The sequence below is a fragment of the Hemibagrus wyckioides genome, linkage group LG15 (assembly GCF_019097595.1).
Source record: "Hemibagrus wyckioides isolate EC202008001 linkage group LG15, SWU_Hwy_1.0, whole genome shotgun sequence".
In the NCBI taxonomy this organism is placed as follows: domain Eukaryota; kingdom Metazoa; phylum Chordata; class Actinopteri; order Siluriformes; family Bagridae; genus Hemibagrus; species Hemibagrus wyckioides.
The window spans coordinates 17,941,553-17,968,843 of record NC_080724.1 but is presented as its reverse complement, the minus strand read 5'-3'; the positions used below and the strand labels follow the sequence as shown (position 1 = coordinate 17,968,843).

At 43.4% G+C, this 27,291-nt stretch overlaps 1 protein-coding gene across 8 annotated transcripts in view; it reads right to left on the bottom strand.

The window, feature by feature from the left end:
* Positions 1-501: 501 nt before the first annotated feature.
* huwe1 (HECT, UBA and WWE domain containing E3 ubiquitin protein ligase 1) overlaps positions 502-27,291 on the bottom strand; it is a 43,822-nt gene continuing 17,032 nt past the window's right edge. For 4 of the 8 annotated variants that reach the window (XM_058410821.1, XM_058410820.1, XM_058410824.1 and 1 more), the window contains exons 27-82: positions 27,100-27,224; positions 26,729-26,917; positions 26,059-26,275; positions 25,819-25,941; positions 25,483-25,720; positions 24,747-25,085; positions 24,318-24,440; positions 24,098-24,193; positions 23,131-23,400; positions 22,049-22,201; positions 21,770-21,897; positions 20,868-20,949; positions 20,606-20,782; positions 19,942-20,092; positions 19,441-19,850; positions 18,648-18,843; positions 18,106-18,273; positions 17,849-17,997; positions 17,394-17,460; positions 17,038-17,261; positions 16,562-16,773; positions 15,845-16,027; positions 15,530-15,702; positions 15,285-15,424; positions 15,041-15,116; positions 14,841-14,939; positions 14,224-14,354; positions 13,967-14,126; positions 13,624-13,852; positions 12,980-13,158; positions 12,798-12,887; positions 12,479-12,639; positions 12,240-12,285; positions 11,293-11,640; positions 10,876-11,083; positions 10,636-10,760; positions 10,229-10,452; positions 9,619-10,013; positions 8,847-9,507; positions 7,973-8,651; positions 7,622-7,713; positions 7,326-7,482; positions 7,108-7,240; positions 6,420-6,622; positions 5,791-6,038; positions 4,608-4,710; positions 4,276-4,425; positions 3,947-4,192; positions 3,485-3,602; positions 3,252-3,392; positions 2,831-3,118; positions 2,451-2,556; positions 2,234-2,351; positions 1,929-2,110; positions 1,522-1,712; positions 502-1,380 (exon numbers count right to left, since the gene is read on the bottom strand). In XM_058410821.1, coding sequence (XP_058266804.1) covers positions 1,278-1,380; positions 1,522-1,712; positions 1,929-2,110; positions 2,234-2,351; positions 2,451-2,556; positions 2,831-3,118; positions 3,252-3,392; positions 3,485-3,602; positions 3,947-4,192; positions 4,276-4,425; positions 4,608-4,710; positions 5,791-6,038; positions 6,420-6,622; positions 7,108-7,240; positions 7,326-7,482; positions 7,622-7,713; positions 7,973-8,651; positions 8,847-9,507; positions 9,619-10,013; positions 10,229-10,452; positions 10,636-10,760; positions 10,876-11,083; positions 11,293-11,640; positions 12,240-12,285; positions 12,479-12,639; positions 12,798-12,887; positions 12,980-13,158; positions 13,624-13,852; positions 13,967-14,126; positions 14,224-14,354; positions 14,841-14,939; positions 15,041-15,116; positions 15,285-15,424; positions 15,530-15,702; positions 15,845-16,027; positions 16,562-16,773; positions 17,038-17,261; positions 17,394-17,460; positions 17,849-17,997; positions 18,106-18,273; positions 18,648-18,843; positions 19,441-19,850; positions 19,942-20,092; positions 20,606-20,782; positions 20,868-20,949; positions 21,770-21,897; positions 22,049-22,201; positions 23,131-23,400; positions 24,098-24,193; positions 24,318-24,440; positions 24,747-25,085; positions 25,483-25,720; positions 25,819-25,941; positions 26,059-26,275; positions 26,729-26,917; positions 27,100-27,224 — 10,723 coding nt within the window. In that variant the 3' untranslated portion in view covers positions 502-1,277. The remainder of the gene's footprint in view (positions 1,381-1,521; positions 1,713-1,928; positions 2,111-2,233; positions 2,352-2,450; positions 2,557-2,830; positions 3,119-3,251; positions 3,393-3,484; positions 3,603-3,946; positions 4,193-4,275; positions 4,426-4,607; positions 4,711-5,790; positions 6,039-6,419; positions 6,623-7,107; positions 7,241-7,325; positions 7,483-7,621; positions 7,714-7,972; positions 8,652-8,846; positions 9,508-9,618; positions 10,014-10,228; positions 10,453-10,635; positions 10,761-10,875; positions 11,084-11,292; positions 11,641-12,239; positions 12,286-12,478; positions 12,640-12,797; positions 12,888-12,979; positions 13,159-13,623; positions 13,853-13,966; positions 14,127-14,223; positions 14,355-14,840; positions 14,940-15,040; positions 15,117-15,284; positions 15,425-15,529; positions 15,703-15,844; positions 16,028-16,561; positions 16,774-17,037; positions 17,262-17,393; positions 17,461-17,848; positions 17,998-18,105; positions 18,274-18,647; positions 18,844-19,440; positions 19,851-19,941; positions 20,093-20,605; positions 20,783-20,867; positions 20,950-21,769; positions 21,898-22,048; positions 22,202-23,130; positions 23,401-24,097; positions 24,194-24,317; positions 24,441-24,746; positions 25,086-25,482; positions 25,721-25,818; positions 25,942-26,058; positions 26,276-26,728; positions 26,918-27,099; positions 27,225-27,291) is intronic. The other 4 variants (XM_058410825.1, XM_058410826.1, XM_058410823.1 and 1 more) reach the window with 3 other exon arrangements.

The following is a 27,291-nucleotide window of genomic DNA, read 5'->3' as shown; positions in this document are numbered from 1 at the left end:
TGTGTAAAGCGTGCTTGACCTCACTATGCCATTGTCTCATCCGGATCATCAGCAACCCACACGGCAGGGATGAAGTCACCATTTCTATGGTTGGATAAATCAAGCCACTTGACAGCATAAAGAGCAGTTGGTCAGCTCTGAAACCAGAAGGACTGAACCGCTGAAGATCTTCGAGTAGATCAAAACACTTTCTGTACAAAACGTATCTAATCCGAGTGTCCGAACCGGCATGAACCTCAAATCTTTAGTCATACAAGACAACATCAAGGAAACTTTTAAAAACAAACTTCCTGACCAAGGACATTTCAGCTTTGACCCACTCTGACTGTAATCCAAAAAGTTCCACAGATGAGTTTCTCTCAAGGATCCTCTGGCTTGCTCAGTGAGGATCTAGATCTGCATTTTTTTTAATGTGATAACTCTGTTAAATGTGCTGTACAAAGAAATTTTCTCTCATCATCATCGCTACTGGTTGAAACAATTTTAGTAGACACAATGATATCCGTTTTATGCATTTATTTATGTAGCAATTTATTCTCTGTTCACCTGCTGTTTCAGCAGTCTCATAACCACATGTCAGAAGGCCTGTGGCTCTTTATCAGTCCTTCACTTTCACTAATCTCTGTGTGATCCTTCCCAAAAATACCACAAAAGTTGCCTAAAAATGTCACCTTTTGAAAAGTCCCTGCATTTTTTGCAAGTTCATCAAAACTCTAAACTTCACCCGTCCCCCCCCCCCTCCCCCCAGCTGCCCTCAGCTCCCCATTTTCAAAGCTAGTGAGGTCACACATTAGCAACAGAGGACAATCTTCTCAATCCCACCCTGAAATTTTATAGCCATCTTTTTCACACACAAGCAACCTTCTTATTTTAACAGCCAGAGAGGAACAAAAATGATTAAACATAATAAACTCCCAAACCTTTTTTTTTTTTTTTTTTTTTTACAGAGAAAACAAACTAAATGGGAAAATGTCTTTGTATTAGTCCACGTAAATTCTCCAGACCGTCTCTCCGGCCGGCATTTTAATTGGGATGGGAGACACACAAATATACCAAAAATACAGTTCTGTGTGTCAATGAGAGGCTTTGCGTGTAGTAGGCAAGGTCAATATGTCTGTCTCACTCGCTCAGTCGTCCTTTTACATGGATTAGAAAGGAGTTGGTCTTGGCCGTCTCTACAATAGTGTGAATATGTTTGTGTGTGTCATAAGTTAACATTTTGTGAGTCTAAATCAGTGTCGGGTGTGTGCGCGCGCGTGTGGATTGAGGACAAGTCCTTAGGCCAATCCGAAGCCCTCTGAGCATTCCTGAATGGCCAGCAGCAGCATGTGTCTCAACTTCTCGTAGCTCTCGTAGGCTGGGAGATCCAACTGGTTAAAGCTGGAGAGAGAAAGAGAGAAGACAGAACACAAAGCCATTAACAACTTCATCTCAATAACTGATTTTAAGGTATTAGCTTTTTTGTTAACTAAGGTTCTGTATGGCAGATACATTTTTTTTTTTTTTTTTTTTAAAGCTTACCAAGTGTGTGCAGAGGGCAGGCGGTCGGTGGAGCGGTCATCGCGGTGAATCTGAAACTTTTGGATGCCGTTCATGCCCTCCAGTGCAGCAAAGCCCTGCAGAGGCACTTTGGACGTGCCCGTGACAAACTGCAGAAACTTGGCACGGTCTGCCTGGTCAAAGGAGCGCAGTGCACGCCAGAACCACTGGATCTGCACATGCAAATATTTTTAAATCATGATGACCACAAAGAATACTGCTTAGAACAGGCATTCTGTATAAGTTAACATTTATTTATTCATTCTGTAATTATTTGTCTCGTCCACTATAATTTGCTTATACGTTTGACTCTGAGGTAAATCATTTAAATGGATTTGTAATCTCTACTCCACAACCTGTTTCATTTTAAACCCTGTGTGTGGACCTACTTGGATAGAGCTGGACTGGTACTTGTGGTATTCAGTATTGGCCTTAAGATCATCAATGTCAATGGTCGGTAGGCCTGAGATGAGCAGCTCCAGCTCCTGCTCTGTGAAGATGGAGATGAGCCTCTTGGGGATAATCTCATAGAAGCCCTCCAAAAAGGCTGCCAACTGTTTACGAATTGCACCTTCAGCCACAACAAAAGAAACCAGGGTTACAAATTTAACACAAAATACACAGGTCTTCACTTCCTGATATGCTGAAAAGTTGCAGAATGTGCTGACACCAGGATTGTGGATGTAAAGCTCACCAGTCATCTTCATCTGGCAGACCAGGTGCACATACTCCTTCTTGTTCTCTTCAGTCACCAGGATATTGGCCCCATTGGGCTTTAGATCCCTCACCTCACACACACCAAACTCCTGGACCTATAAAATACGGGAAAGGAATCATTCCATGTATTAGTCTAGTGGTGTGTGCGTGTCTACATTTATAAATCACCATTCAGCAGTTTATATGTGGTGTACCTCAGTGCTAAATGTCAGCTCATAGCCCAGTGTGGACACATCGTTCTCTAGCAAGTAGACCAGGCCTTGGAAGAAAGGATAATCCTCACTCTCCATGTCAGTGTACCTGCAAAAAAAATATCAACATGGTGGCTTAGTCATTACACAAGTTTCATTAATGAAAATTCTACACTCAGCTCAGGTATGAAGTAGTCAAACAACCTAAAATGTGTCATTTAAACAAAAATACAATGTGGTTTAGTGTGCAATTTCACATTAACAACTATGACTTAAATACCAAACTGTATAATCAGAATTTACCACCAAAGAAAAAAAAAAAAAAAGTCTCTTCAAAATTGTTATTAAATAAAACAGCTTATTATTAAGTAAAAACAATCTACCTAACACTCTTCCCCAAGATGTGTTTGTAGAAGCTGCGTGTGAAGTAGCACTCTAGCAGTCTGTTATCGTACACAGCCTTGGCCACCACCCGACCCACAAATTTGAAGTAGCTGAGATGGTTAGGATTGCAGTGAGAGGACGGGTTGATGGTGTACGTGACCCGGTCTCCAGGTGATGTGCGGAACAGAGCGTACATGGGATTAAACATTTCTCTGGAGATGATCATGTACCACTCTCTCAACAGACCACCAGCATCCTGGCCCTCTTCCCCTTCAAACACAATGTACCTGAAACGTTTAAAAAGAGCGTAAGAAAGAGTTATATTCTATTACATATTCTTTCAGGTTATGCAACAATGATAATTGGTGAGAAAATGAGAAAAATGTAGTTTAATAGAGCAGCTCCCTATTAAGCCCTCACAGTCTGTTCTTCATGTCCTCTGGGCTCTTGCGGTGCAGCTCTCTGTACGAGTCCTCGAAAACATGGTCTCTCCTCACATGAACAGCCATGTCCTCCTTCCTTAGACCCTCATCCAGGCGCTCCAGTTCCTGACGGAAATACCTGAGGCGCACACACATACATTAGGTCCAAAGCCCAGGGGCACTCAACAAGCCTGAAGGAAAAACACTACAGGCAATTCACGTGTGACTTACTTGCGCTTGACATCAAAGTCAAGAATACGAATGTAGTCCACCAGGACAGCAAAAGGGCCGTCGGCCAGGTGTGTGGTGGACTGGCGCAGGATCTGGTTAAGCACTGTTCTGTGGGTTTCTGTTTAGAAAGCAAAAAAGGGAGATCATTATATGAGTAAGTAGATCAATGATCAGTAATTAGTTACAAAGAACCTTTGAATCCTATCCTGTTCTACACTTTTCACTTAGTCACAGCAATCTTAGCAAAACAGCAGAGCTTAAAACTATGCAAGTGGGAAAAACATCCACACAAAAAAAATTAATACTTTCTAATAAAAGCTGACATGTAACTTCTAAAACATTGTGTTTTCATAAGTGGTTACAATAGTAGCTCTTTTAATGCTCATTACTGAAATTGTATTTTTCACCCCTTCAAAAACAAATTCTCACGAACTCTGATAGTGATGTACGTGCTGAATTTACCGGCAAAACGGAGAAACTTTTGGGTGTCTGGAGGCAAGTTGGAGGAGATGTGCATGGAGGAGGGCTCTCTGGAGAAGAAGGGGTCGAGCGAGGATGGGGTGGCGGGTGTGAGAGGGGCAGGGGACAGCGGAGGTGGCTCGTCTTTGATGTGGGACAGTTGGCTCTCTCGAGTATCTCGCACAGGTGGTTTGCTCTCACGCTCTGTAGCATGCACCAGAAAGAAGGCCTCCACTGCAGGCTGCAAGACTTTAAAAATCAAACCATAGTGTGAATTTACAATCTGGTTTCGTTATTTTATCAGAAAGACATGTGCAGTGTTTCATGATTACCTAGAACAGCATGCTGATCATGTGACTCCTCCAGCTCTTTGAGACACTCGCCTAGCATGTCCCACAGCTCATCCAGTAAGAGCTGCTCGCTCAGAAGAGGCAAATCGGGTAGCCGCTCCTCTTGCTCCTGCTGGCTAGTGGTCTCCTCACCTGAACACACAGAGGTTCCATAATTTTTTTATTTTCTTAAACCAACAACTAATCAGATAACAGTAGAACAAATTCTAATAAATTAATTCTAAACCCATTGGCTAAACTGATTATTTAGCAGAAAACAGGAAGGGTTACTGTCCTGAAGTGTTAGTTGGACACCCAGTGAAGTGAAAACTCACCAGATGGGGCCTGGTCCTGCTCCAGAGGCGAGGGCTGGTCTACGTCCATGGGAGAGTCATCTCTCTGTGCTGCTGGAGGTTCTGCTGCAGAATGCATCTCCGACTAATACATAAAAAAAAAAAAAAAAAAAAATGAACCAAGATGAGCTTCCACATAAACAGCTGTAAAGAGCATGTTTAATAAGAGAACAAGGATGGATTTATGTTAACAACAGTGTACATCTTCAGTGAGAGGACCATGCATTAAAAGAAAACAAATCAGAAGAGGTGCTGGGGCAGGGGCCAAAGCACTCAGCCATAACAGGCAGCCAAAATAAACACAAGGCTGGAAAGCTAAAAGCACATTCAAAATTCATAACACCACAAAAGCCATAAACATGTACACAAACATCAGGCTGTCAGTCGCTATTGCATGTACAATGCAGTGATTGTTTGAAATGTAGGGAACAGACTGCAGAGTCATGTGGTGGAATAAGTGCATTTAAACAAATTGGAGGCATAAGGTCAATACACTGAAAAAAGTGGTAGGAAACATCAGTCTGGCGTACGAACCATACAGAATACTTGTAGGTGTATAGGAGCGGTTCTCAAAGTGGGGTCCGTGAAGCATAGCCAGGAAGTCCATGATTTTAACAATTTTCTTACAGCGGTGAAAATCACAACCCATCATTGTCAGTTATTGATTTATTCCTGAGTGCTGTAGTTATTCGCCTGTCTGACTGGTCACGTGAATTAAATGAGCTTAATTCAAACCTCAATAACTAATAAATAATGCCTTGAGTACACTAGCGATGTTAATAAAGGTGTGTTCGAGTCGAACGACCAGGAATAAAATTCTCTATGGCTTAAACAGTCAGAAAATTAATGCAGACATATGAATAATAAGACTAATATTTAAGGAAGGCAAAGAAACCTGTGCTACAATTAATTGGATCCCTGAGTGCAAAATGGTGGAGAGAACCTGGTGTATAGATCTAGGGGAGCTAGGATAATCAGTGTTCAAGGGCACTATCAAGTTTTGCTACACATTTTGCTGAGATCATTTATTCCTCATAAATATTATGCTGAGTTTTTTCACATCATCCAGTACAATTATTATTCCATCTGCTTATTAAGGGTGTTTCGTAATGTGGTGAGTAGTGTGAGTAGCAGTGTGCCTGCTGTAAATGCGGCCCATGCTAACCGTGGCAGAGCTGGCTGAGCCGGCGGGCGGGTTGTTGCTTGCAGCAGTGCTGGGGATATGGCCAGCCACCACAGACGATCCAGAAGCAGCAGCAGCTACGGAAGAGGAGGACGAAGAGGGCGGGGCAGCCTGCTGGAGACGGCGTGCCTGCTGCCCCTCTCTCACCATCTGAATAATGGCGTCTGCTTCAGCCTCCAGTTGGCGAACCGCAGCCTGAATACTACTGGTAGAGCTCAGACTACTGGAATCTGCAACCGCACAGCAGACAGGACAGCACACAATCAATATTAGTCAGAAGCCACATATCTGTTTCTACACATCAGAACCTGACCCGAGAGTACTTAACTATACCATTTTAACCACTTAAGATGATTTTGTGGGATTTTTTAGCAGTGGTGGCTTAGTGAATCAGGATCTGACCAGATTATTCAGAGTTAGAACTCCAGTAATGGCAAGCTGTCACAGATGAAGCCAAAGAAGAAATTTTAATTACTCAGTTAACTTGTTCGATAAAAGTGTTTACTAAATGAATAATGGTAATAATAATAAATTAATTAAAATGTTTTGAATCCAGTAGCAACCTAAAGAGCTTTAACAGTGTAATGTCCTATTTTCTCTCTCTCACGCACTCAGTCTTCCTGTCTGTTTGGCCTTCTTGTTGGCGCGGCGTGTGTCCTCCCTCAGCTGAATGATGACCTGTAGCACTCGCAGGAAGAATTTCTGCGTAGAGGTCTTTGAGGTAAGTGAGCTCATGCAGGGCAGCTGGAGCTCCCGGCCACCCAACGTGCGCTTCTGTGCAGCCACAATCACCACACTCTCTGAGCCGTCAAACCTGTAAGCAAGCCATAGACAGTATAGTCACCAAAAAAATCTGGCAATTTTGTGAGCCGCTGAAGAGCCGAAATCTAGATGTGCGCACTGGGACAGCAAAAATGTGGCAAATGTCAACAAATTTTACTTTGCAGAAGCAGTCTTCAAAAACAAAGCCATGTTTGTTAACATGTGAATAGTTACTGCATTCATGTCATCACTGCTTTATTTTGGTTAGGAACAATTTGTTTTGTTGAATGAGATTATTTTGTTAACATTTTGGGAAATGAAGCCACATAAATTCATTACAAAATATTGCTGCCAAAAATAATAACTGGCAAATAAGAGCTGGGACTGGGCAAAATTCCTCTGGGAGTGGATGGTAGTGAGATGAATCAATCCCACACAACTCTACCATAAAACGTTATTTTTTAAAGTAATCAAAAAGATAAATGCTTTGTGAATAACTTTTTTTTTCCTTCCAAGACCAAAAGGCTCCCCTCTTACCTGCTGGTCATCTTGCCCTTGAGGCGAGCAGTGATGGAGGGGTCTTCATGAGCCGCCTCTGGAGACTGGGCATCAGCCCGTGCTCTCTTCTGCTGTTCCAGGTTATACTCCCTCAACTCCGCCAGTAAAGTGCCTAAACACAGACCACAAAATAAGACGTGTAAATTGTTACTATTAAGCATAGGCTCTAATGAGCTAAAGAGTACTGCTGTACTAACCAATTTGTTTGCAGAGCGTGTAGCCTAAGTGGCGGGCCCCGCTGAGCAGCAGTCTGAGCACAGTGTCTCGGGTCTGGCTGTCCCCTCTAGACAGCTGTAATAGGATGTTGGCAGCATCCTCCAAGCCTTCTTCTGAACATGAGTGGGACGTCAGCACCTGGTGTAGAACACACACACACACACACACACATCAGGGGGTCTCCTAATCACACTGCTGTTGCTGGGTCAGAGAAACCAAGTAATCTAGACGTGAAGGTTAGGTTTGTGCGTTGGTAGATGTATAAATGGTCACAAACCTCTACTGAGAGCTGCAGCTGTTTCTCTGTTAGTCCAGTAGAGGCCAACTTTGTGTCAGTGTCTGTGCTGCTCCCGCTTGCCTTCTGTTTTCCTGCATCGAGAACAGTCAAATACATCTCATCATATATCTTGGCAAAAACAAGCTTTTGGAGAGCATTTATAATTAAAAGTTATGTAATAGTGAAATTAATGACAATGAAATCAGCTGAAAGAAAATCAGCTGATGAGAAGTGTAACACTGGTTATATGCAAAACAATCATGAACAAGATTTAGCAGAGATTTGGCAGCATCTTTTCTATTAATCATGATAGAAAAAAAAGGTGAAACTTCATATCTATAGCCCTCATACCAGGGGTGGTGCCTGTAGCTGCAGTAGCTGTGGTTGTGGCTGCAGTAGCGGTGGAGGCTGGTTGAGATGTTGGCACCGTTCCTACTGCTGCGCCCTGGCTAGACACCGTACCCACTGATCCGGCAGTGGCCTGAGCCGCGGGAGCTGCAGAAACAGCAGAGGGTGCCTGCGGCACAGGGTGGCCAGCTGGCACCTCAGTGGCCTTGTTGTCAGGCAGAGCGATTGAGATGAGCGAGAGCAACCGCAGGAGCTTCTCAGTTAGCAAAGAGCTGCGGCGGATAACGGGGTGAGACAGCATGTTCATCAGTTGGCCCAGTGGAGAAGCCTCTAAACTCAACTGAGCTCCCTCAGCTTCACCAGATGCCCCCAGAGGCACGGTCTTCATGGAAGCCTTGCCTTTACGACTCACATTCATGTTGTCCAGCTTGACTAGGAGGTCCCAGAAGTCGGTGGAGATGCCCAAGGACTGTGGAGTACCTGTACAGGAGCTTAGGGAATTGTGGGTAGAGGATGGGGTGTTGAGAACACCAGAGATATTTGTCTGGCTACCACCACCTGATCTACAGCCTCCACCAGCTGTGGAGGCAGAACTGCTACACAGGCGAGAGTCCAATTCAGAGGAGGAAGAGGATAACTGAGGGTCCTTACAGCGCTGCTGTGTGAAGTGGCTTGGGAAAACCTGCAGAAAACAAAAATAAACCACTTTAAGAAATCTTACAACAATATTATAGTTTAAAAATACACTTAAATTGCAAAAAAAAAAAAAGTATTTGTCAATACTGACACATACAATACCAAATAAAACAAGGAAGCTAATCCATACTAAGATCTAAGCCCCCCCAACCCCCAAAAATCCACACTGAAATTCACTCACCTTGGCCAGCTGAATAAGGGTATCCAGTACATGTCGACACACAACAGGGGCAGCTTGTGGGTGAATGTGCACTGTAGACCCTCCTCCTCCTGAGCAGCTGACTCCTGCTCCAGTTCCTGAAACTCCACTGCCCAGGCCCGCTGAGCCCACAGCTCCTCCTGCTGAATGTCTGTCCGCATGCTTCCGACCTGAGGCACGCTGGATCTGGAAAATGTTGGTCCTGCAGCCCAGCGCTGCATCCATGGACACTGAGAGCCATGAGAGCTGGCTTGAGCTGCGTGACTCCACTCGATTCAGCAGCTCCAGAGAGGAAGAAGAGGATGAAGAGGAGGACACAGAGGTTGAGGAAGTTGAGGAGCCCTTACTGGCAGCAGATGACCCTTGACCTTGTGCACGTTTGCCTCTAGCCTCGTCAAGCCGTGCTGTCTCCAGGCAGAGCTCGCTCTCGCTGCTGCGCTGAAGGATGGAGAGCAGGCTGCGAATCACCCAGCCACGTGTCTGAGAGTGGTAACACAGGTTCCTGAGCACACGGTGTAACCTACTCGTGTTCAGCTTGGGTTCATCCACAAACAGAAGCACCAAGAGACATGACAGAGCCTCATGGTCCAAGAGGAGACGCCCTCTGAGGCGCAACAGGGAATCTACGTTGGAACTAGATGGGCTGCAAGCAAAGTTCATAGATTACAGATTAGTAAAAAGGTGAGACCGACAAAGAAATATAATTAAGACAAATAATTTCTGCTCTTAACCAATAGCTCCTATTAACACTGACCGGTTGTGGTTGGAGCTTCCACCCATCTGGAAGGTTCCGCCTCTCTGCACAGCCAGTCGAGTGTACTGCACACCACGATTCCCACCTAGACGACTGGTGAAGGCAGGTGAGCGAAGAATGGCTGAGAGGGCCGAGGAGGAACTATGGCCAAACAAGCGTTCATGCATCAGTTGCCTCTGACGAGCTTCCTGCTCCCGGCGCAGTGCTGCAGCCTCGGCAGCAATGTCTGGAGGCATGACAGCCAGCACGCTGTCCTCCATGTCCTCCAGAACGGAGCGACGCAGCTCAGACGGTAGTGTCTGGATGAATGTGACTGGGTCCAGGGGCTGGTCTCCCTGGGGGGGCTGCTGAGACTGATCACGCCGCTGCTGCTCTGCCCTCTGCTGAGCTAAAACCTGACCATGCACAAAATAAATAAATAAATAAATAAATAGACATGTCAGTCTCAATCTTCTGGCTTTGAGAAAAAATGGAAAACTTGACATCAAGCAAAATATAACTATTTTTCTTTGGTCAGACGTATTTGTAAATTAGGCTTTGAAAACAGCACTGAGCATTTCTTTCTACTTTCTACAGCAGAGCATAGAGAATCTATCAATCACGGACAAACCTCCTCCTGAATGGCAAGTGGCAGTGCAGCCAGAAATTCTCGACTGACTTCGGTCACCCCGGCACCTCCTCCCAGTACAGCAGTTGCTGAAGAGGACATGGTAGAGGATACAGAGGGACGAGAGGGGGGTCTGATACCCAGCTGATTCTGCAGTACCTCTCGACGGATGTCCTCCGGTAAAGCAGCCAAGAAAGAGGGATCCACACCTTCTGGCAGGCTTATTCCTATGCACATAGAAACGTAAGCAAAAAAATATGCTGAAATGCAAACAGGATAGAATCTACTAACACAGGGTTGCTGATCTTGCTTCATAAGAAGTTCCAGATTCCATATTAATTTTGTATTGCTATTCTCTGAACACTTCTAAAACTTTTCCCAGTTCTAGTAGTTCCAATTAAAACACACACCTGCAAGTGGATCATCCTCCACATTGCTGGTAGATGGAAGGGGCTCCTCTTGGATGGCCTGGGACTGACTGTCAGCACTGTCACTCCGAGGCATGGTTTCCCCAGGAGACGACACAGAAGTTGAGCTGGGATGATCGAGAAAGTTTGATATTTATCACAGAAGGCCAAAAACATTTCAGATTCACCTCTGATCAAGAATACAAAACATGACCTGTAAACATATATTTACAGGATGCTTACCCTGTATCTGCATCTGTCTGCCTGTCAGTGAGTCCACTTTCACCACTCCCTGACAGTTCTTGAGACATGTGATTAGGTTGTGCTGAACTAGGGGCAGGTTCCTCCTGTGTTGCAGATGCAGGGCTGCTCGTATCCATAGGTGATCCCTCTAGCTGTGATACAGCTGGCACAGGCTCAGAACTCTCTGCTATATCTGGGCTCAGAGAGACTGAGGAATAGCAACAGTCTGTGTTAAGTAACAGGACATAATTATCATTTCTTTCATCACAGGCAGATGTGATAGACTAAATTTCACACTTAATGCAAAACAGTGACGCAAATAGAAAACACACAGGATTTCACAGTATGAGTAACAAACTTAGACACATTAAACACTATATACAACACAAACTAGACAAACTTTACTAGTTAATCTACCTTCTCTAACTGAGTCCAAGACTGCTCCTCCCCTCTCACCCCCAGTGGAGGCAGGCGACATTTCCATCTGAGAGGCTTCTGCATCGCAGTTTGCCCTTTCAGGAGCCGAAAGCTGAGGTACAGCCCCAGCCAGTGCCCCGAGTGAATCAGAACGCGAGTCAGCCAGCAGGAGCTCTGCGATTGGCTGATGTACTTGCTGACTGATGGCTGTCTCTAATGAAACCAACGCCTGTTCGTGAGGGGCAGTGGGGGTAACGTCTCCTGAAGGGGGTGCTGTGAGGAAGCCCTCAGATGAGCGAGGTGGATCAACACATGAGGACAGCCCACCCTGAGCTCTCTCTCCCTCTGCTATTCAAGACAAAGAATACGCAAGTGGAACATTCAGAGATTGCCAAGGTTTCCATAAATCGAATACAACGTACGGATACATCATGTGGCTCAAGGGCTACAATGAGGAAGGCAGTAAGTTGTATAGTTATCTCCTTCGAGGGCTGCGCTATCCTGATCCCCAACAACACAACTTACTACCTCACCACAGCACAGCCAGAAAGACCTGCTATAACAACTTATACAACAACTAACAAATCATGACATCAAGTTATTAAATATGTAAAAAATAAATGTGGCCAGTTAAAACTATTACAAACAAATTACTTCACAGCCTTTGAGTAGAGACAGGTGGTATTGTGAAAGTACATTCTGTTGACAAGCGACTGCCGTGGGAAAGACAGTAGGCTGTATAGTTATCTCCCAGATCTGGTGTGATCCTAAAACTATACAAACTACTACCTCATCCCACAGCCCGCAAAAAGACTTACGCAGCAAGCTGGTCCAGTACACCGATTTAGACTGTATGACATAACAGTGCAAAAACACAAAGGTTCATTCTATAGAACACAAATAGTATCACGTGAACTTTGTCACGAATGTAAAAGTAATTAGAGTACCTGCCGAGTTCTCCCCTGCTCCATTTACCGTTCCTATTGTAGTACCCTGGAAAATACACGGGGAAAAGAAATTCAGACATCCATATAATGCATACAACCACAAGAGTTTCTAAAAACTGGCTGAAACCTATGCATTCACTCTGATTAAATATTGATCTACTTTAGCAGACTGAGTCACATTCTGTCTGCGCCAGCAAACCTCTGGCTGTTACCCATGCCCTCCATCCCCTCTCACGAACCTGCAGCGTTTGCTCCCTGCTCTCTTCTCCAGCCGAGGTGCTCCTCTCATTTTGCTTGGCCTCTTCCTCCTCTGCCAACTGCTGTCTCCTTTTCTCCCTGCGCTCCTCCAGCTCCTCATCACGCAGGCTCTCTAAGTGCTGCAAGATGGGGACTTTCACCACTGATGCAGAAAGAACAAATAAGGTTCAGTTAAAGCGTTAAAAATACATTTCACAAATCAGAGCAAAATATTTCCAAAACGTGGAATATTGGAACTGTGAATCCCCCCATGAACCTGAAGTGCAACAGCATTTTATAAAACCTGCTTAGTTTTCTTACCTGCAACGCAATCGTGCATGCTTTCTGCATCCAGCACTTTACATTCATCTGTCCATCTGGTTAAGGCTGTAGGAATACTTGAAAGGGTGCCTAAAGATGAAGGAAAAAGTAAAGTCTGGGGAGGCTGCAGGAATGGTTCAGCATTTTTCATACAGGTTATACATACTCCTGCTCTGACTCACCAGCTTGGCCTCCGGCATTACTCTGCTCGTGAAAGAAATCATCTAATAGCTCATCGTCAGAGCGGGCGATGATATGCACATCCTCATTGCCAACCAGCAGACGGGCACGTCCTCGGGACTGCAGGGGTAAAGAGCTCGACAGCTGCAGGATGTCTGCCGCTGCACTGGGACCTAGCAACCTGCAACATACAATTAAAGATTCATTCAGAAAACAGCACTCTTGCCAGCACTTAATAACAGACAAAGTTTGCAGCGTGGAAGATTTTGTGGTTTCTCTGCAACATGACAAGCTATATTTTATGTCTTATTAACTTCAAGAGAGAGAAGAGGAGATTGGTGAGGGGAAAACGGATGACAAAGCTTAAAAATGTAACTACAAACGGTTAAATATACAAGTTAGTTATTGTATTTGGTGGCAAACATTTTGGTTATAAGAGGACGAACACTTAAAATGGACAGCGGTAAAATGGACTTTACTTCACACAGTCAATGATTATTTTCCTTTAAACATCCCATACAGTTTATTTCCTTGGCGTATTTCCACATGAATGCACATATATACACACATTTGTGTGTAACTGGATTTCCACTGCACATAGTAACAATAAAGGTTTGCAGCACTTCGCGACAGAAGTCCGTCTCACCTCTGCAGAATGAGTGGAGGGTTGGGTTGCCGATTTCCTGGATAGTGCACATGGATGGTGTGGCCCGTGTTAGCAGTAAGCTGGCGAAGAGTTCGCTGGCTGCGGCCCATGCCCTGGGTCAAGCGGCTGCTGGTGCTCGTTCCCCCCAAGGTGAGGGATCCGTGGTCAGCATGCCGCACCATCAGAGGGTGTGAACTAGGGATGTTTCCTGGGGAAGGTGGAATGTCAGCTGAAAAAGAGAGAGCGCCCACATTACACAAGGTAGAGGAGCAAGCTGGGCAGCATTTGTACACATCTGTAACACTTTCAAAGTGATCACAACTGTACTATTATAATTACTTACCAGAATTGGAGAACATGTTGTCAAACTCTATGATGAGGTCATCATCTCTATCAAATCTCTCGAATCGTATATGTGGAGCTGCATTGATATCTGGAAAATCTTCATCCAGTTCCATCTCTGAGCCTTCATCATCATCATCCTCATCTCCCTCTTCATCATCCTGATTAAGAAAATACAGCGCAAAAAAAAAAATTTAGAGGAAGATTTCAAAAATTATAAACAAAGAATTAAGCCTTTGATTTCTTCCAAACTCATACCGGATCTTCTTCTTCTTCCTCCTCCTCCTCCTCCTCTTCTTCATCTTGACTGTCTTCATCCTCGTTACTGCCGCTCGAGTCTTCTTCCTGAGTGTGCTCTTCATCTTCTGGCTCCAGGATATTCATGGAGTCTAAAAGATAGAAGGGAGTAAATGGAAGGAGTTTATTAATACCAACAATATTTTTAGCTTTACAGAGCTTGAATATTTAATTAGATAATTCTTCAATAGATATAGTCTGCCTGTTTTCTAGAAATTTGTGTTTCTTATGCCTGAAAAAGCAACAATGTTAGGGAAAGAATTTCCTGAATTAACAGGCAACAAGACAAGCAGAAACTTTTATGATCTTCTCCCCTTCTAGCATCTAGATATTTTTAATAGCTGCTAGAATGTGACTTAAAAATCACAAATTCTACTAATTTTCTAGAAAAAACAATCATTAGAAATATACTGTCAGTTTTTCTTTTTCAATAACACATCCTAAAACTGGAAAAAGCAATACAAACCTACAATAAGAGTTACAAGTACACATTTCATTTACCTCTCTCAAACCCTACACCCCAAACACACTCTGAAGTGAGCATGTTGATTGCACACTTGCAAAAAAACCTGTCCTACCTTCTCTGTTGGCCTGCAGTGTGGAGGCTTGACTCATGTTTGAAGGAGCTTCATCCATCAGCACATCTTCCTGAGATTCTTCGTCTCCAGAGCGACCGACTTAAATAAATAAATAACCCACATGTAGTGAAAACAGTCTCTTTGTCTACACCCGTTACACAGTTTTTACACTTTGTGAATATAATATCTGAAGAGCTTACCAATGATGGTACTATTTACAGTTCCTGCATCCCTTTCTAAAAGTTCATCGATCAAATCTACCAACTCATTCTCCACCTGCAAAGGCAAACAGACCACACAGGAAATCACACACACAGAGAGAGAGAGAGAGAGAGAGAGAGAGAGAGAGAGCTGATTACAGTGCATACATACATATATAGTGCAGAGATTTTATCACCAGCTACTGTCTGAATTGAATAAATCATATAATGAAGATGAACATACTTGCATAGCCTGGGTGCTGAGCACCTCTGGCTGGCCTGCGATAACCACAGTGTCCCCTTCTGCCTCCCCATCCATCAGATCCCCATCAGTAGCCTGGCCTCGGTGACTGTTTTCCACTGGCTCTGCCTCGCCTGCCTCTCCTACAGACAAACCATGTTAAAATCTCCTGCTAAAACCATTACACACATCTGCTAAAAATGTCTATTTCTATATTAAGATATTTATAATTCTGCAATACCACTTACCTTGATCCTGCGTATTACTGTTGCTGTCCCTGGCTGTGCCCACAGTATCATGTTCAGTCTTGCTCTTACTGGAGCCTCCTTTCCCTCCAAACAGACTGCTGGGCTGGTTGACAATGCGTGAGAGTGTCTCCAATGGTTTAAGAGCAGCATTGACCGTGTTTGCCATGTTAGGACTGCGAAGAACAGCACAAACAACAGTTTAAAAGCACCTAATGGCTAAGACGCACTCAAATCAGCATTAGATCAAAATATAAATTTATAAAAACAAATGTAAAGACAAACAAGAGTCTGTTTGTGGTGTGTGTGTGGCATCACCTAGACAGGTCAAGGCTGTGGGGTACACGAGCAAGGTCATTAACCAGGCCTTTCTTCAAGAAGAGTCGGATGATGTTGTTCATGCCGTTGTGTTGTGTCTTGGCCGTGGCTGTGCTGTAAAAACTGGAGGTGGAAGGGCATGACTCCATAATGGTGCTGATGATGCACATCACTGCTTGAAGCCTGCAGAGAGTACAGAGAGACGAAAAAGCAAATTAAGGTACAGGAAAATAAGAATGCTGACCAAACCTTCTGGAAGAATTCTGCACAGGAAAGAAAAACAGAGAGCGTAGCTTCATATACTGTAGGATTATGCCTTGTTTGATTTTAGCATCATTTCCTGAACTTTTAAATAATTCTCAAATACACAAAAAAAAACCCAAGTGATTGATTATTCTGTTTAAAACTGCTCCAGTTAAAAAAGAATTTAAGCTTCAATTCCTTTTAAAGCCAGGAAGAGTTCAAGCAGGATAAAAATAAATCTAACAGCTGTGCACATCCAGCTCCACTGTTCCATATAATTTAAGAATGTTTATACTGAGCCAGCATTCAGAAACAGTAACTAAACATTTCAAGCATCTGATGCTCAGTAAGAGTTCTAAGTGATTACAGTCTTTGAGTTAATCATTTTAACTGGACAAGTGCTTATATAATCATCCTTAACTGTCTTAACTATTAGTGCCGATTAGTAACGGCTTTAAAAACAGCTGGACTCACCGAGCATGCTTCTCTGTACCCTCTGCCATTGCCAAGGCTCGGCTCAGAGCAGCCTTCACCTCGTTAACCAGGGTCACCTGAGCCTCTGTGCCAGTGCCTGCTGCTGCCAGGCTGGCAAGGAAGAGGCGTGCAAGGGCAGGGGTGTCCTTATCCTCAGAGTTCTGAGTGTGTGGGAGCAGATGATCCAACACAAAGGCCAGCACACTGCAGTCCTGCAAGAAAACACACAGCCACATGACATTAGTCTAATTATACCAATCATTACATCAACCATAAACAGGTTTCTATGTGAAGGAATTCTGTAAAAAAATATTCTAGTGATGATCTTATATCTAGTAGGATATTAGTCTGTCGATTATTTTAAATCATTTTAATTTCAGGAGAAACATTGCTTGAAAACTAAAATACACAAAAAATGCAAAATATATTTTGATTGCAACATTAATATGCAAATAAGAGAGTAAACATCCACCCACCTCTTTAATCAGCTCAGACTGGCCAGCGGTGTAGTTGTAAGTGGCGATAAGTGTGGCAATGCCCACGTAGGAGCGCACCAGCTCTGCTAGCAGCCGCAGAATAGTGGAGGTGGGCATCAGGGGTTTGCTGGCCTTGGCCTTCGCCGCTCTGCTTTCTTCTGAAGAGCCTCCCCGGTCACCTTCCTGCTCCTTCTTCTCTTCTCGCATCTCCTCGGGAGTTGAGGCTAGAGAATTGTTGTGGGGGAAGAGGAAGTCAGAAAACAAAAACACACAGGGTGGGCATTGAATTTTTAAAAGGAGATCCATAGAAGAGTTGCATCACAGAGGGCTGTAAATGTACATGGGAAAGTTTTTACCTTCTCCCTGCGGTGTTCCAGACTGGGAGGACTCTGCAACTGCACCATCTGCAGCAAATACCTGAGTCTGAAAAGAAAAACAGAAAATCACTTCCTTGTTCCATCATTTACACACAACAACACAGCTACAGTTGTAAAGATATCACAATTCCTTCCTGAATTGTGTCACGTTATACAATTATAGCAAATAATTGATTACCAAATGGCTTTAAATGGTCTCAATTAAGATACCATGCACAGTAAATTAGGTTTTTGTAAACAGGCAATAAATCTATTCTACAACAGCATTTTAGGGGAAATAAATCTGTTGTCTCTGTAGTTTTCACTTAAACATTATTGTAAAATTTAGGAACAGATGTCTCGTATACTGGTACACGACCCTTCATAAAAAGAAGGGTAAAACACATGCTCTATTGAATAATGAGTGAATTTTCTGTACTTGCATGTAGACTCACATTTATGTGGAAAGCAGACTGGGAGTCAAAGTCGCTCCCTTGCCGTGTGAGTCTGTATTGCTGGTAAACATCATCACCAACATCCTGTAGGATCTGACAGAGGTCCTGGCTGCCAGGGACTGTAACCAGACGTTCCTCTCCTCTCTCTGCTACACGCAGGAGTGATGAAGGGGAAACAGAAAATTTCTCAGCATCGTAATATGTCTGTATCACAGGCGTATATGAATGAGAAAAAAAAAAAATTCTATTGATGTTACCTTCCTCAGGAGCATGGTATGCTGCCAAGGCATTAAGCATGTCATAGATGACCTCTTTAATGGTTTCTGGGATTTGTGGCAATGGAGACAGCTTCAGAGGTGTAGTCTTCACCAACTGTACAGCATTAGGACCCTTAATTCTGAAGTTCTCAAATTCGTCATCTGAAGCTAAGGCATTGCGAGGCAGATTAATAAAGAAATAAAAATTAGTAATTATAAGAAAAACAAAGTAAAACTAAACACAAACATAAATAGTACTAAATATAACAAACAAACCAAAATGAAAAAATTCTACTGTTGTATAGCTGGACATCATTTACAGTCTTTTATTGTTTGAAGACATTAGCCTACATTGTTGTACCATTAATCTCCATCTTCTTACCTTAGCAAAAATAAATAAGTAAATCTACCTCACCACAAAATAGCTTAAGGCTTTTGTATTGCCACTATAAATAGTAAATAAATACACAGAACAAATGTGTGAAAAATGCTGTTTCTGTAATAAAAAAGAAAAAAAGAAAAAAACCCCATGTGCGTCATACCTGTTCCAGCCCCTCTCGGAGCCGGGAGAGCGATACGGACACAGCTGTTAGCGGTTTCTGTGAAAATTTCAGGGTTCCGGCAGGCCGCTGGTCCCAACACACGCAGAATGTAATTAATCTCCCGAGAGCCTAAACTACCAGACACCACACCTGACGTGGTGCTTCCTGCTCCACTTGTCACTGCAGAACGAACCACCTGGAACAGAAGCAATTAAAAATAAATAAATAAACAGACAGCATACACAACTTGATTTCAACATCCTTTATTTTAACCACTTAATGGTAAAAATGACCCTTGCCTTCTGATGTATGAAAGATGAAGCTATAAATGGCGTATTTGCACTTTGTTAAATTTCTGCATTGAAAAAAACTAGTGAAAATTTATAGGCACTTGCGTCTGTTCAATAGATTTACTGCAGGGGTGTCCGATCTTATCTGGAAAGGGTCGGCTTTATTTAAGGTTTTCATTCCGACCGAACAGAAGCCACGTCCGAGTCTACTGAAAGCCTAACTAAAGCAACTGCCGCAGATTTGCAGATCAGACGGGACACCCCTGCTTTAACATACTAGTATTATATTGTGTTACTGTGTATGACTTGCTGTACTTCATGTAGCGAGCGTATACAGTGAACAACAGGGCATTTGTGATTCATTATATGGTTACTGATTTTTCACCTTGATGCATTCATATGAATGAATTTGAAATGAAGTTTTACAGCACATGTTTTACTTTTAATGCATTCAAATATTACTGAATACATAAAAACCCTACCGGAACATTTAAAGAAATTACCTTTTCCATGGTGTGGCGCAGTGTAGCCGGGTCCTCAATGATGTGGCGGAAAAGCAGAGTGACGAGTGGTGTGAAGCCATTGAAGCCAGAGCTTTGGGTCAGGCCCAAGATCATGCGTGTACTCTTAAGCTCAGCAAACATCATGGCATAGTGGTGGACGCGTGTGAGGCGCAAGCACAGGCGAAGCGTGGCGTGCAGCGTGTCTGGGTCCACAGGCACACTGATCATGCTGACGCAGGCACGGATCAGGACGGTGGTCATCTCCTCGGTCAAGCCCTGCACTACAATGCCACCGGATCCGGATGTGGAGTCCTGAGAAGTTGCAGGAGCAGTAGAACCAGATGAGGAGGACTCCTTCTGCTCCGTTTCCTCTTTAGGGGGGGCCATCTCGACGGCTACAGATGCTGGGTCTGTAACGGCAAAAAGAATTTTTTATATAACAAACAAAAGTAAGCTTATTTGCAGAGCCGCTGTATATAAAGTGAAATGCAAGTCCTGAACCTGCTACAGCCTGGGTCTCCTCACTCTTGGCTCTCTGTTCCTCCTCTCGCTCAGAGTCAGCTGCATTGCCCGATTTGTTAGGTTTGGGTATCCGGGGTACTCTCTGCACTGTTAGCATGACCGGCCGCCTGTTCCCTGTCTCCTCGTTTACCTGCAAAAAAACGGATAATGTTAGATATAGATTGTAGAAATATTATTGTTAATCTAAAAAATTTTGATCATGTAATGTGCTGTAATCTCTTGAAACTAAATAGTCTTCGAGTTGTAATGAATTCGTATTAAGCATGCTGTACACTTCCTTGATCTTTTAAACAACACACCAGCTGCTGCATACATAAATATGCAATCTATAAAGCAAATATTCAGCGAACAACTCTAGCTGTAGCACCTTATGTAGTCTAGTTCCCATATTGCATTTATTCAGAACGTAATTTTTGATCCTCTGAAATAAGATTTGTTTAAAAAAGAAGACAAATCTACCATATATTTACTTTTCAATAAAGCCTAAAGTAAACAGATCAGATCACATGGTATCTAAGTCCCATAGGGCCAAGGACACATGGTTTGCTTTCACAGCGCTTTTTCATTTGCTTTATACTTATTTTTTTGTCACACATACAGCACCTATTGTCAGATAACACAATACATCTTTAGTTTTAGTCACCTGAACCATGGTGTTGAACTGTACAGTGTATCTCCTACGGCCTGCAGTGAAACGGACACTGGTCTCGCCCGCTCTCCAGGCTGAGTCTATGGTGCTGTTGTTACTCGCGCTGTAGCTGCACCAGCGGCCTGAACGGTCATCAAACCACCTCCAATTATTTCCATTAGGCTGGAGGTACTGATGAGGGAAAAAGTTTCAGTTGTTTAGGGTACTCCATGCACCAAATTCCACAATAAAGACTACATTGCAACTGCACACACACCTTGTTCATTTGGGCTCTTCGTTTGGAGGAAACGGCCATTTTCTCGTAGAAATCAATGAGCAGGAGCACTGGAGTGATCCATCTACAAATAGAAAAATGGTAAAAAGTAAGTTTATTCCTAAACTAAAATGCAGACCAGCACAAATAACAGCAAAGGAACATCAGACAATATGCAGATGTAAACTGGCATGAGATGCTCCAAACTTTGTTACGACACCCCCTATTTCTTTGCATCAGCATAAGCTCCTCTCATATGGTGTGACACTATCAAATGTATGAAAGATTAATGGCTGCCTAAAAGCTCGACCCTGTTCCAATTAGCTAAACCGCAAAACTACTACAGTTTGTTATACCGTCAGATGCTGGTATTAGTCTGTAGTGTTGCCACTTTCTTTTTTCAGCAGGTTTGACATGTTGAAGTTTTCCTAAAGCCACAATATTTAAAGATGTTTGATGAATTTCACATGACTGCAAGGTCATCTTCATTTGATTCTATAGATTAACATTAGTTTGTCAGACCAGGCTCACTCCTGCTAGCCTTCATCATCTTTGCTGCTATCTAGCGCTTCGTTCCTTAATGTGATGGCAACACATCGTCCTGGCCTAGGTCTGTTAGGCTACATATGTTTGTGGAGTTATGTTAAACTGTACATTGCCAGTCTACTTTCATGTTTTGTTATTCGGTGAATCGTACGTTTTAGTAATTGCAATTTCAATTCAACATCTATCACTGATCCTTAATGTCTGCCCTGCCCTCTATTGAGGTTACAAGAGTTTTTTTTTTAACTCGACACATTTGCTGTCTCCTTTAAGGCTTCAAAGCTGGCAGCTTGAAAACACCAAAATTCTTGTGTGTCCTTCTATCCTGGACTACTTCCATCCAGATGATGGCTGGCACTCACTTAGGTGTCTGGATGTCTTTCTGCTCCTTGGCTGCCTGCAAGCAAGGCTGAACCACCTCCAGCAGCTTAATCAGCACAGTCAGCACTCCACTACTCTCCACAATCTGTGCGCAGGACAGCTTCAGCTCCTGCAACACAACATTCCAATATTGTAACTTTCACATCCGTGTACGTGCATTCATGATTTGTGTACTGTATACTGTAATTTGTGTGTCAGGGCACACTTTTAATAGTTTAAAACCTTACTAAGGGAAAGGCTAATGAAAAGTGTTTGTGTACCTCAAAGAGCAAAGTGAGAAGGAGAATACGTGTGGCCAGATTGGATGCCTGGGGTAACGTTGCCATCTGTTTGGTCCATTCAGACACTGTCTTCGTGTCGCTGGTGGTGAGCGGCACAGCAGCTTTTATCAACACGTCGGCAGCCTCCCACACCTACCATGGAGAAACAGAGGAATGAAGGCGGGTGCTAAGTCACATATGAAACTATACAGCTTTTTTTCAGGTGATAAGTTGCAATGTCATGACTTTGCTGGAGATGGAGTGAACTGCAGCTGTGCCACTGTCCTCGAACCTTATAATGTTTTCATTTCGACACAGCATTTACTCATGTTTCATAGATCAGCCAATAAGATAACTGCTATTTTGTGTGTTGTATTGTCTGTCTGCACACTATGCACTTTATACAGCTAGGACAACCTACTTTTTAGTCCTTAGCTCTGTGTTGTTTTTTTTTGTAGCACCAGGGTCCAGGAGAAATGTTTCTACTGCGTCAGCTATATATGATTGAGATTACAATAAAAGCTTCGACTTGACGTAACACTGCACTGGTGAAACTCGCCACTCGCAATGAACTCAGCAAAAGAGAAGGGGGAAAAAAAAGAAAAAGGAAATCCTATACGACTATAAATTCCACTCACTATTTTTTTTGTTTGTTTTATCAGGAACTTTTACATGACTGCTTGTTGAGTTATTGCTCATGGTTCATTTTAGAATGACTCATCTGCCCACAGCTTTAACGTTCACATCGACAACACAACTCTTAACAACCGACAAACACACCTTCCCTCACAATAGTCACAAATTTTATATTAGTAAGAGGGGTTGGGGGGCAGAAATGTGCAATCTTAGCCGCTTAAAAGCTACTGCCCACATATCCATACTTCCCACTGCCTCAAAACGTAATCATAATGCCTGGGTGTTTTCCCGGATACATGGCAGGCCTGCATAATTAAGTCTATTAAAAACAGATACTCGGTATCCTGGCTTTGGTAGATTTAATTATAACATATAAAGCATTAGATATTCTGGCATTCATACATAAGTAGTATGTATGAAATATTCGCATGCATTGCTTGACTGACCTGGTTGACAACCTGGCGCAGGATGAGGTCTCTGTACTCTGGGCCGTTCCTTTTAATGGCGGTCATAAGCAGGTCGCAGAGGCGATAGACGGTGTCTGGCAACTCGTCCAGCAGGTGGAAGCAGCCTGGCAGCATTGTGTCGGTGAAGGCATGGAGCTCTGTGCTGTCCAGGGGCTCAGCTTCCAGAAAACGTTCCAGACAGCGAGCCTCCTCTTCCTCAGCTCGTTCTCGTGCTCTTCTTTCCTCCTCCTCCCGCCTGCGTGCTGCCTCCTGAAAACACATACACACACACGTACCGAACAGAATTACCCCACCATTGTTTCACATAAGAGCTAGGATAGGTGAAAGACCTGCCTGTGTGTTTTTATAGTATATAGTGTATAATAATTTTCATTTATGTCGACAGGGACATCATATAGACTCAAATTTTCAAGATGACAATTTCCAAAAAAAAAAAAAAATCTACAAGGGCTCTCAACTAATAATAGATTTGAATAGCTCCGTTAGGCTGTGTTTGAAATGGTGTACTTATATCCTGCACCTGTATATACACTGTATATTACATACGATTCCTGCAGAGTGTAAGAATTATCACTTGAGATCATACATCAAGTCAATACCACCCATTTAATTTCACTTGTGAAAGCAGTCCCGTCAGAAATACATTTTAATTTACAAATTGCGTTACGTTTTAACCCAAAATTGATGTGAGGAGGCACCCGAAAACGATTTAAGGAGGCCACCAAAAACATTACTCTTTACTGTTAATTTACTGTCTGTATCAAATGACTTTAAAACAACGGTGTAGCTTTACTTGAAATATAACCACGATCTTTCCTCTTGTTGCTAATAGATTTATTTTAATACACTCCCCAAAAGTCGGATGTTGTAGACAGTATACATCATATGCACAGTATGCCATTTGAAACACAGCTTTATTTGTATGCCTGTGTGTCAGTCTGCCCACCTCAGGAGAGTCTGAGCGCTGCTCCATGCTGACTTCCTGACCCAGAGACATGGCAATGGCCCTCATCATCTGATCCTCTTCAGACATGGTGAATTCCTTTAGTGACACAAGCCAAAGTGACTAATTGTAAGCCTTATGTCTGTGTCTCTATGCTTGCCTGTGTGTGTGCATGTGTGTGGGAGCAAAGCAATTTTTATTCAAACATGTGATGGTGTCTTACCCGAATAGCAGCACTGAGTAACGGTGGTGGATGTGTGAGGAGGTACTCTGTGGCCTGCTCCATGGTGGTGGTATTGAGCAGAGCCTCCATAGCATGCTCTCTGGAGAAGCCCATATCTATAAGCTGTATAAAACGACAGAGAGTCAGTATTGTATTGTGTAGTTTTATGAACTGCACCAAGATTCCAAGATGTGGGTTAGTAAAATAGAATATAAATATAACTCAAGGACCTCAAATTGTGTTTCTAACTTCAAAAATATGTTTTACATTATTTATGTTTGAAATAATGTAGCTTCTATAGACAGCTACTGTCAGAATCAGCAATGTAGTTTCTATTTAGTATTTAGCAATATCCAGTAAAAGGCTTAAATCTAACCCTAAACCTAAGAAATAACTTCAGAGAAAGAAACTGTGAGCTGGGACCCTTACCTGTGTGAGTTGAGCCTGGTTGACCTGTGGTTCTCTGCGGGTCGTGGAGCTGCTCCCATCATCTGCAGTGCCTCCACCTGTGCCAGTACTACCTCCAGACCCAGAAGCACCTTCCCCAACTGCTCCAGTTCCTGGTCCTCCACTAGCTGCTCCAGCCCCAGAGCCTCCGTCCTCATCTGCACGAGAAGTGCCTTCCCTCTCCTTGGCTAGACGCTCTTGAATGACTGGCTCACCGCGTAGTATGTGGCAAAGGATGGCCAGCATGGACTCGGCCATGCGCCCGCCATATACCTTTAGTGGCTTGCGGTTCCACAGGTTGCGGATGCAGTTAAAGGCGGCCTGGATGTCAAAAGAGGCAAAAAATTAACAGCGTGTTGTAAAACAACCACGGCAGCACAGATACATTTTTGCTGGCTACATCCTAGGTACATGTATTCTGGTCAGTTTTTGGTGAAAAAGGCCAAAATATAAGTGTTGCTGAGTGAAATGTCTCAGCTTTATAATTTCCAACTTTAAGGTACAACTCTATTGATGCTTTTGATCTACATAGTGAAACCGTCATAGGCTACTAAATTCTGAACTGTACAATACCCGTTAGTCTAAAGAATAGTGCTGTTCAGATTTATTGCTTTTTCTGAATTTGTCCACCCCTAGTGAAATGTCAATCACTGTTGTCATTGTATATTGTCCATCAACAGAAATATCATTAGAACTTAGTTCAAAAATGTGTTCTCACCTTCTGGGTAACGATGAGGAAACGTGGAGCGCTGAACTGTGGCATGGTTGTCGTCGTTCCAGGCACCTTGGCAGGCAGAGAGTGGGGAGAGTCCAGCACTGTGCTGGGGTTCACCATCTTCTCCACTAGCATTAGCCAAGCATCTAAAAACTCCCCAGTCCCATCAGGCAGTTCGGAATGCTCCAATCCCTCAGACACTGGCACCTTCCCTCCCATGGACAATGCCCAGTTAAACGTCCTGAGCAACAGAGGCAACGGAAATAGGGGTTAGAGAATTATAATGATATCAAAGTGCCACAGCAGGGTTAAGAATAGCAAGGCACTTGCTGAACTCACTCAAAAAGTGCATCATGGCCTCCAGAGCAGAAGAACTTCTGTAGCATCAGGTGGTAGGGGTACTTCCTCTCGTCAAATAGCATGGGTGAAGTGAAGCCAACGGAACAGATGAAGAATGTCAGCCTGAATAGAACCAGACACATCAGTGTATTTAAAAGGCATATCAATAGAACAAACACGTACAGCAGCAGACAAAAGGAGACTGATGAGGTTTACAGGTCTGGGCTATTCACACTGTACCTGAAGCGAGGTGTGGGGGTATACGGAGGGGGCTGCCAGCTCAGGCCTTTGGTGAGCAGTTTAGTAAGTGATGAAGCAGTTGCACGAGCAGCTGGCGTCGGGGCAGTGCCCGTGTTTGTTGTGTGGTGGGAGCGGCGCTGACGGACAGGCGAGCCCACGCAAAGCTTCACCAGCAAGCCAAACAGTTCAGCCAGAGCCCTTCCCAAACGAGAGGATGCTGCAGACGAGAAGTACAAAAACAGTGTGTTTTAGCAAGACTAATTTTTATTCTTATAGAATTCAACATCTGAATGTTATCCTATAATTTTCTCCTGCAACTGACAGTTATGTGTTAACACTGATAACAACACTGTATCACATGAACCATGGGAGATGTAAACTGTTACTATACCAGGATCAAACTTCATAAATGTTGATGATTCAGAAAAATCTGTTTATTTAGCCACAGAATTATTTTGTCTTTTATAAATTTACATTGAAATTCATTTTTCAAAACAGCATTTAAAAACAGAACAAATGAATTTACTTAGCCTGAAATGCTGAATTCATTTAGAAATAACACAAGTCATATGACTCGTCTTTGTGCGTTTATTTTTCCACAGTGACAAAACTTGCAAAATACATAACCAAATAAAGCCATGTGGAAAAAGAATCTGATGCAGGGTCTGACCAGAGAGCAGAGGTTTGATCTGCTTGATGCGTGTTGCCATGGCAGGAGTGAGTTTAGACTTGGCTTTTGGGTCGGCGGTTGTGGGCTCATCCGTCTCCATTGGAGCGAGGGCGTCTCCGTCCAGACCCATGCCCTCCAGCAGTCCCTGTGCAGAGGGGTCCACACCCACAGACAGAGCCTCTGCCTCAGCTAGAGGAAACACCAGCAGAGAGAATTTAGTCGAGCATGAAGACATGGTAGACTCACAATGGCAAGTAAATATGTAAGGAATGAAAAGCATGCAAAAAAGGAAGTACTAAGACTCAAGGTAGAGAAAAAGGAGGACAGACAGTTAAGCAGAGGTTTATAGGGAAGGATTTATGCAGAATCACCATGGGGCAGTGTTTTTTTACCGGTTCTCCGGCCTCCACTAGTTGCAGCGCTGCTGGAGGGTTTTTCTTCTTTAGGCACCAGTTTCTGCATGTCAGCCTGGCCGAATTCACAACCAGGAGGGAGACTGCACAAAAACAAAAACAACTTAATACTTAAAACCCAGCCATCTCTGGCCTGGAACAAAGGCCATG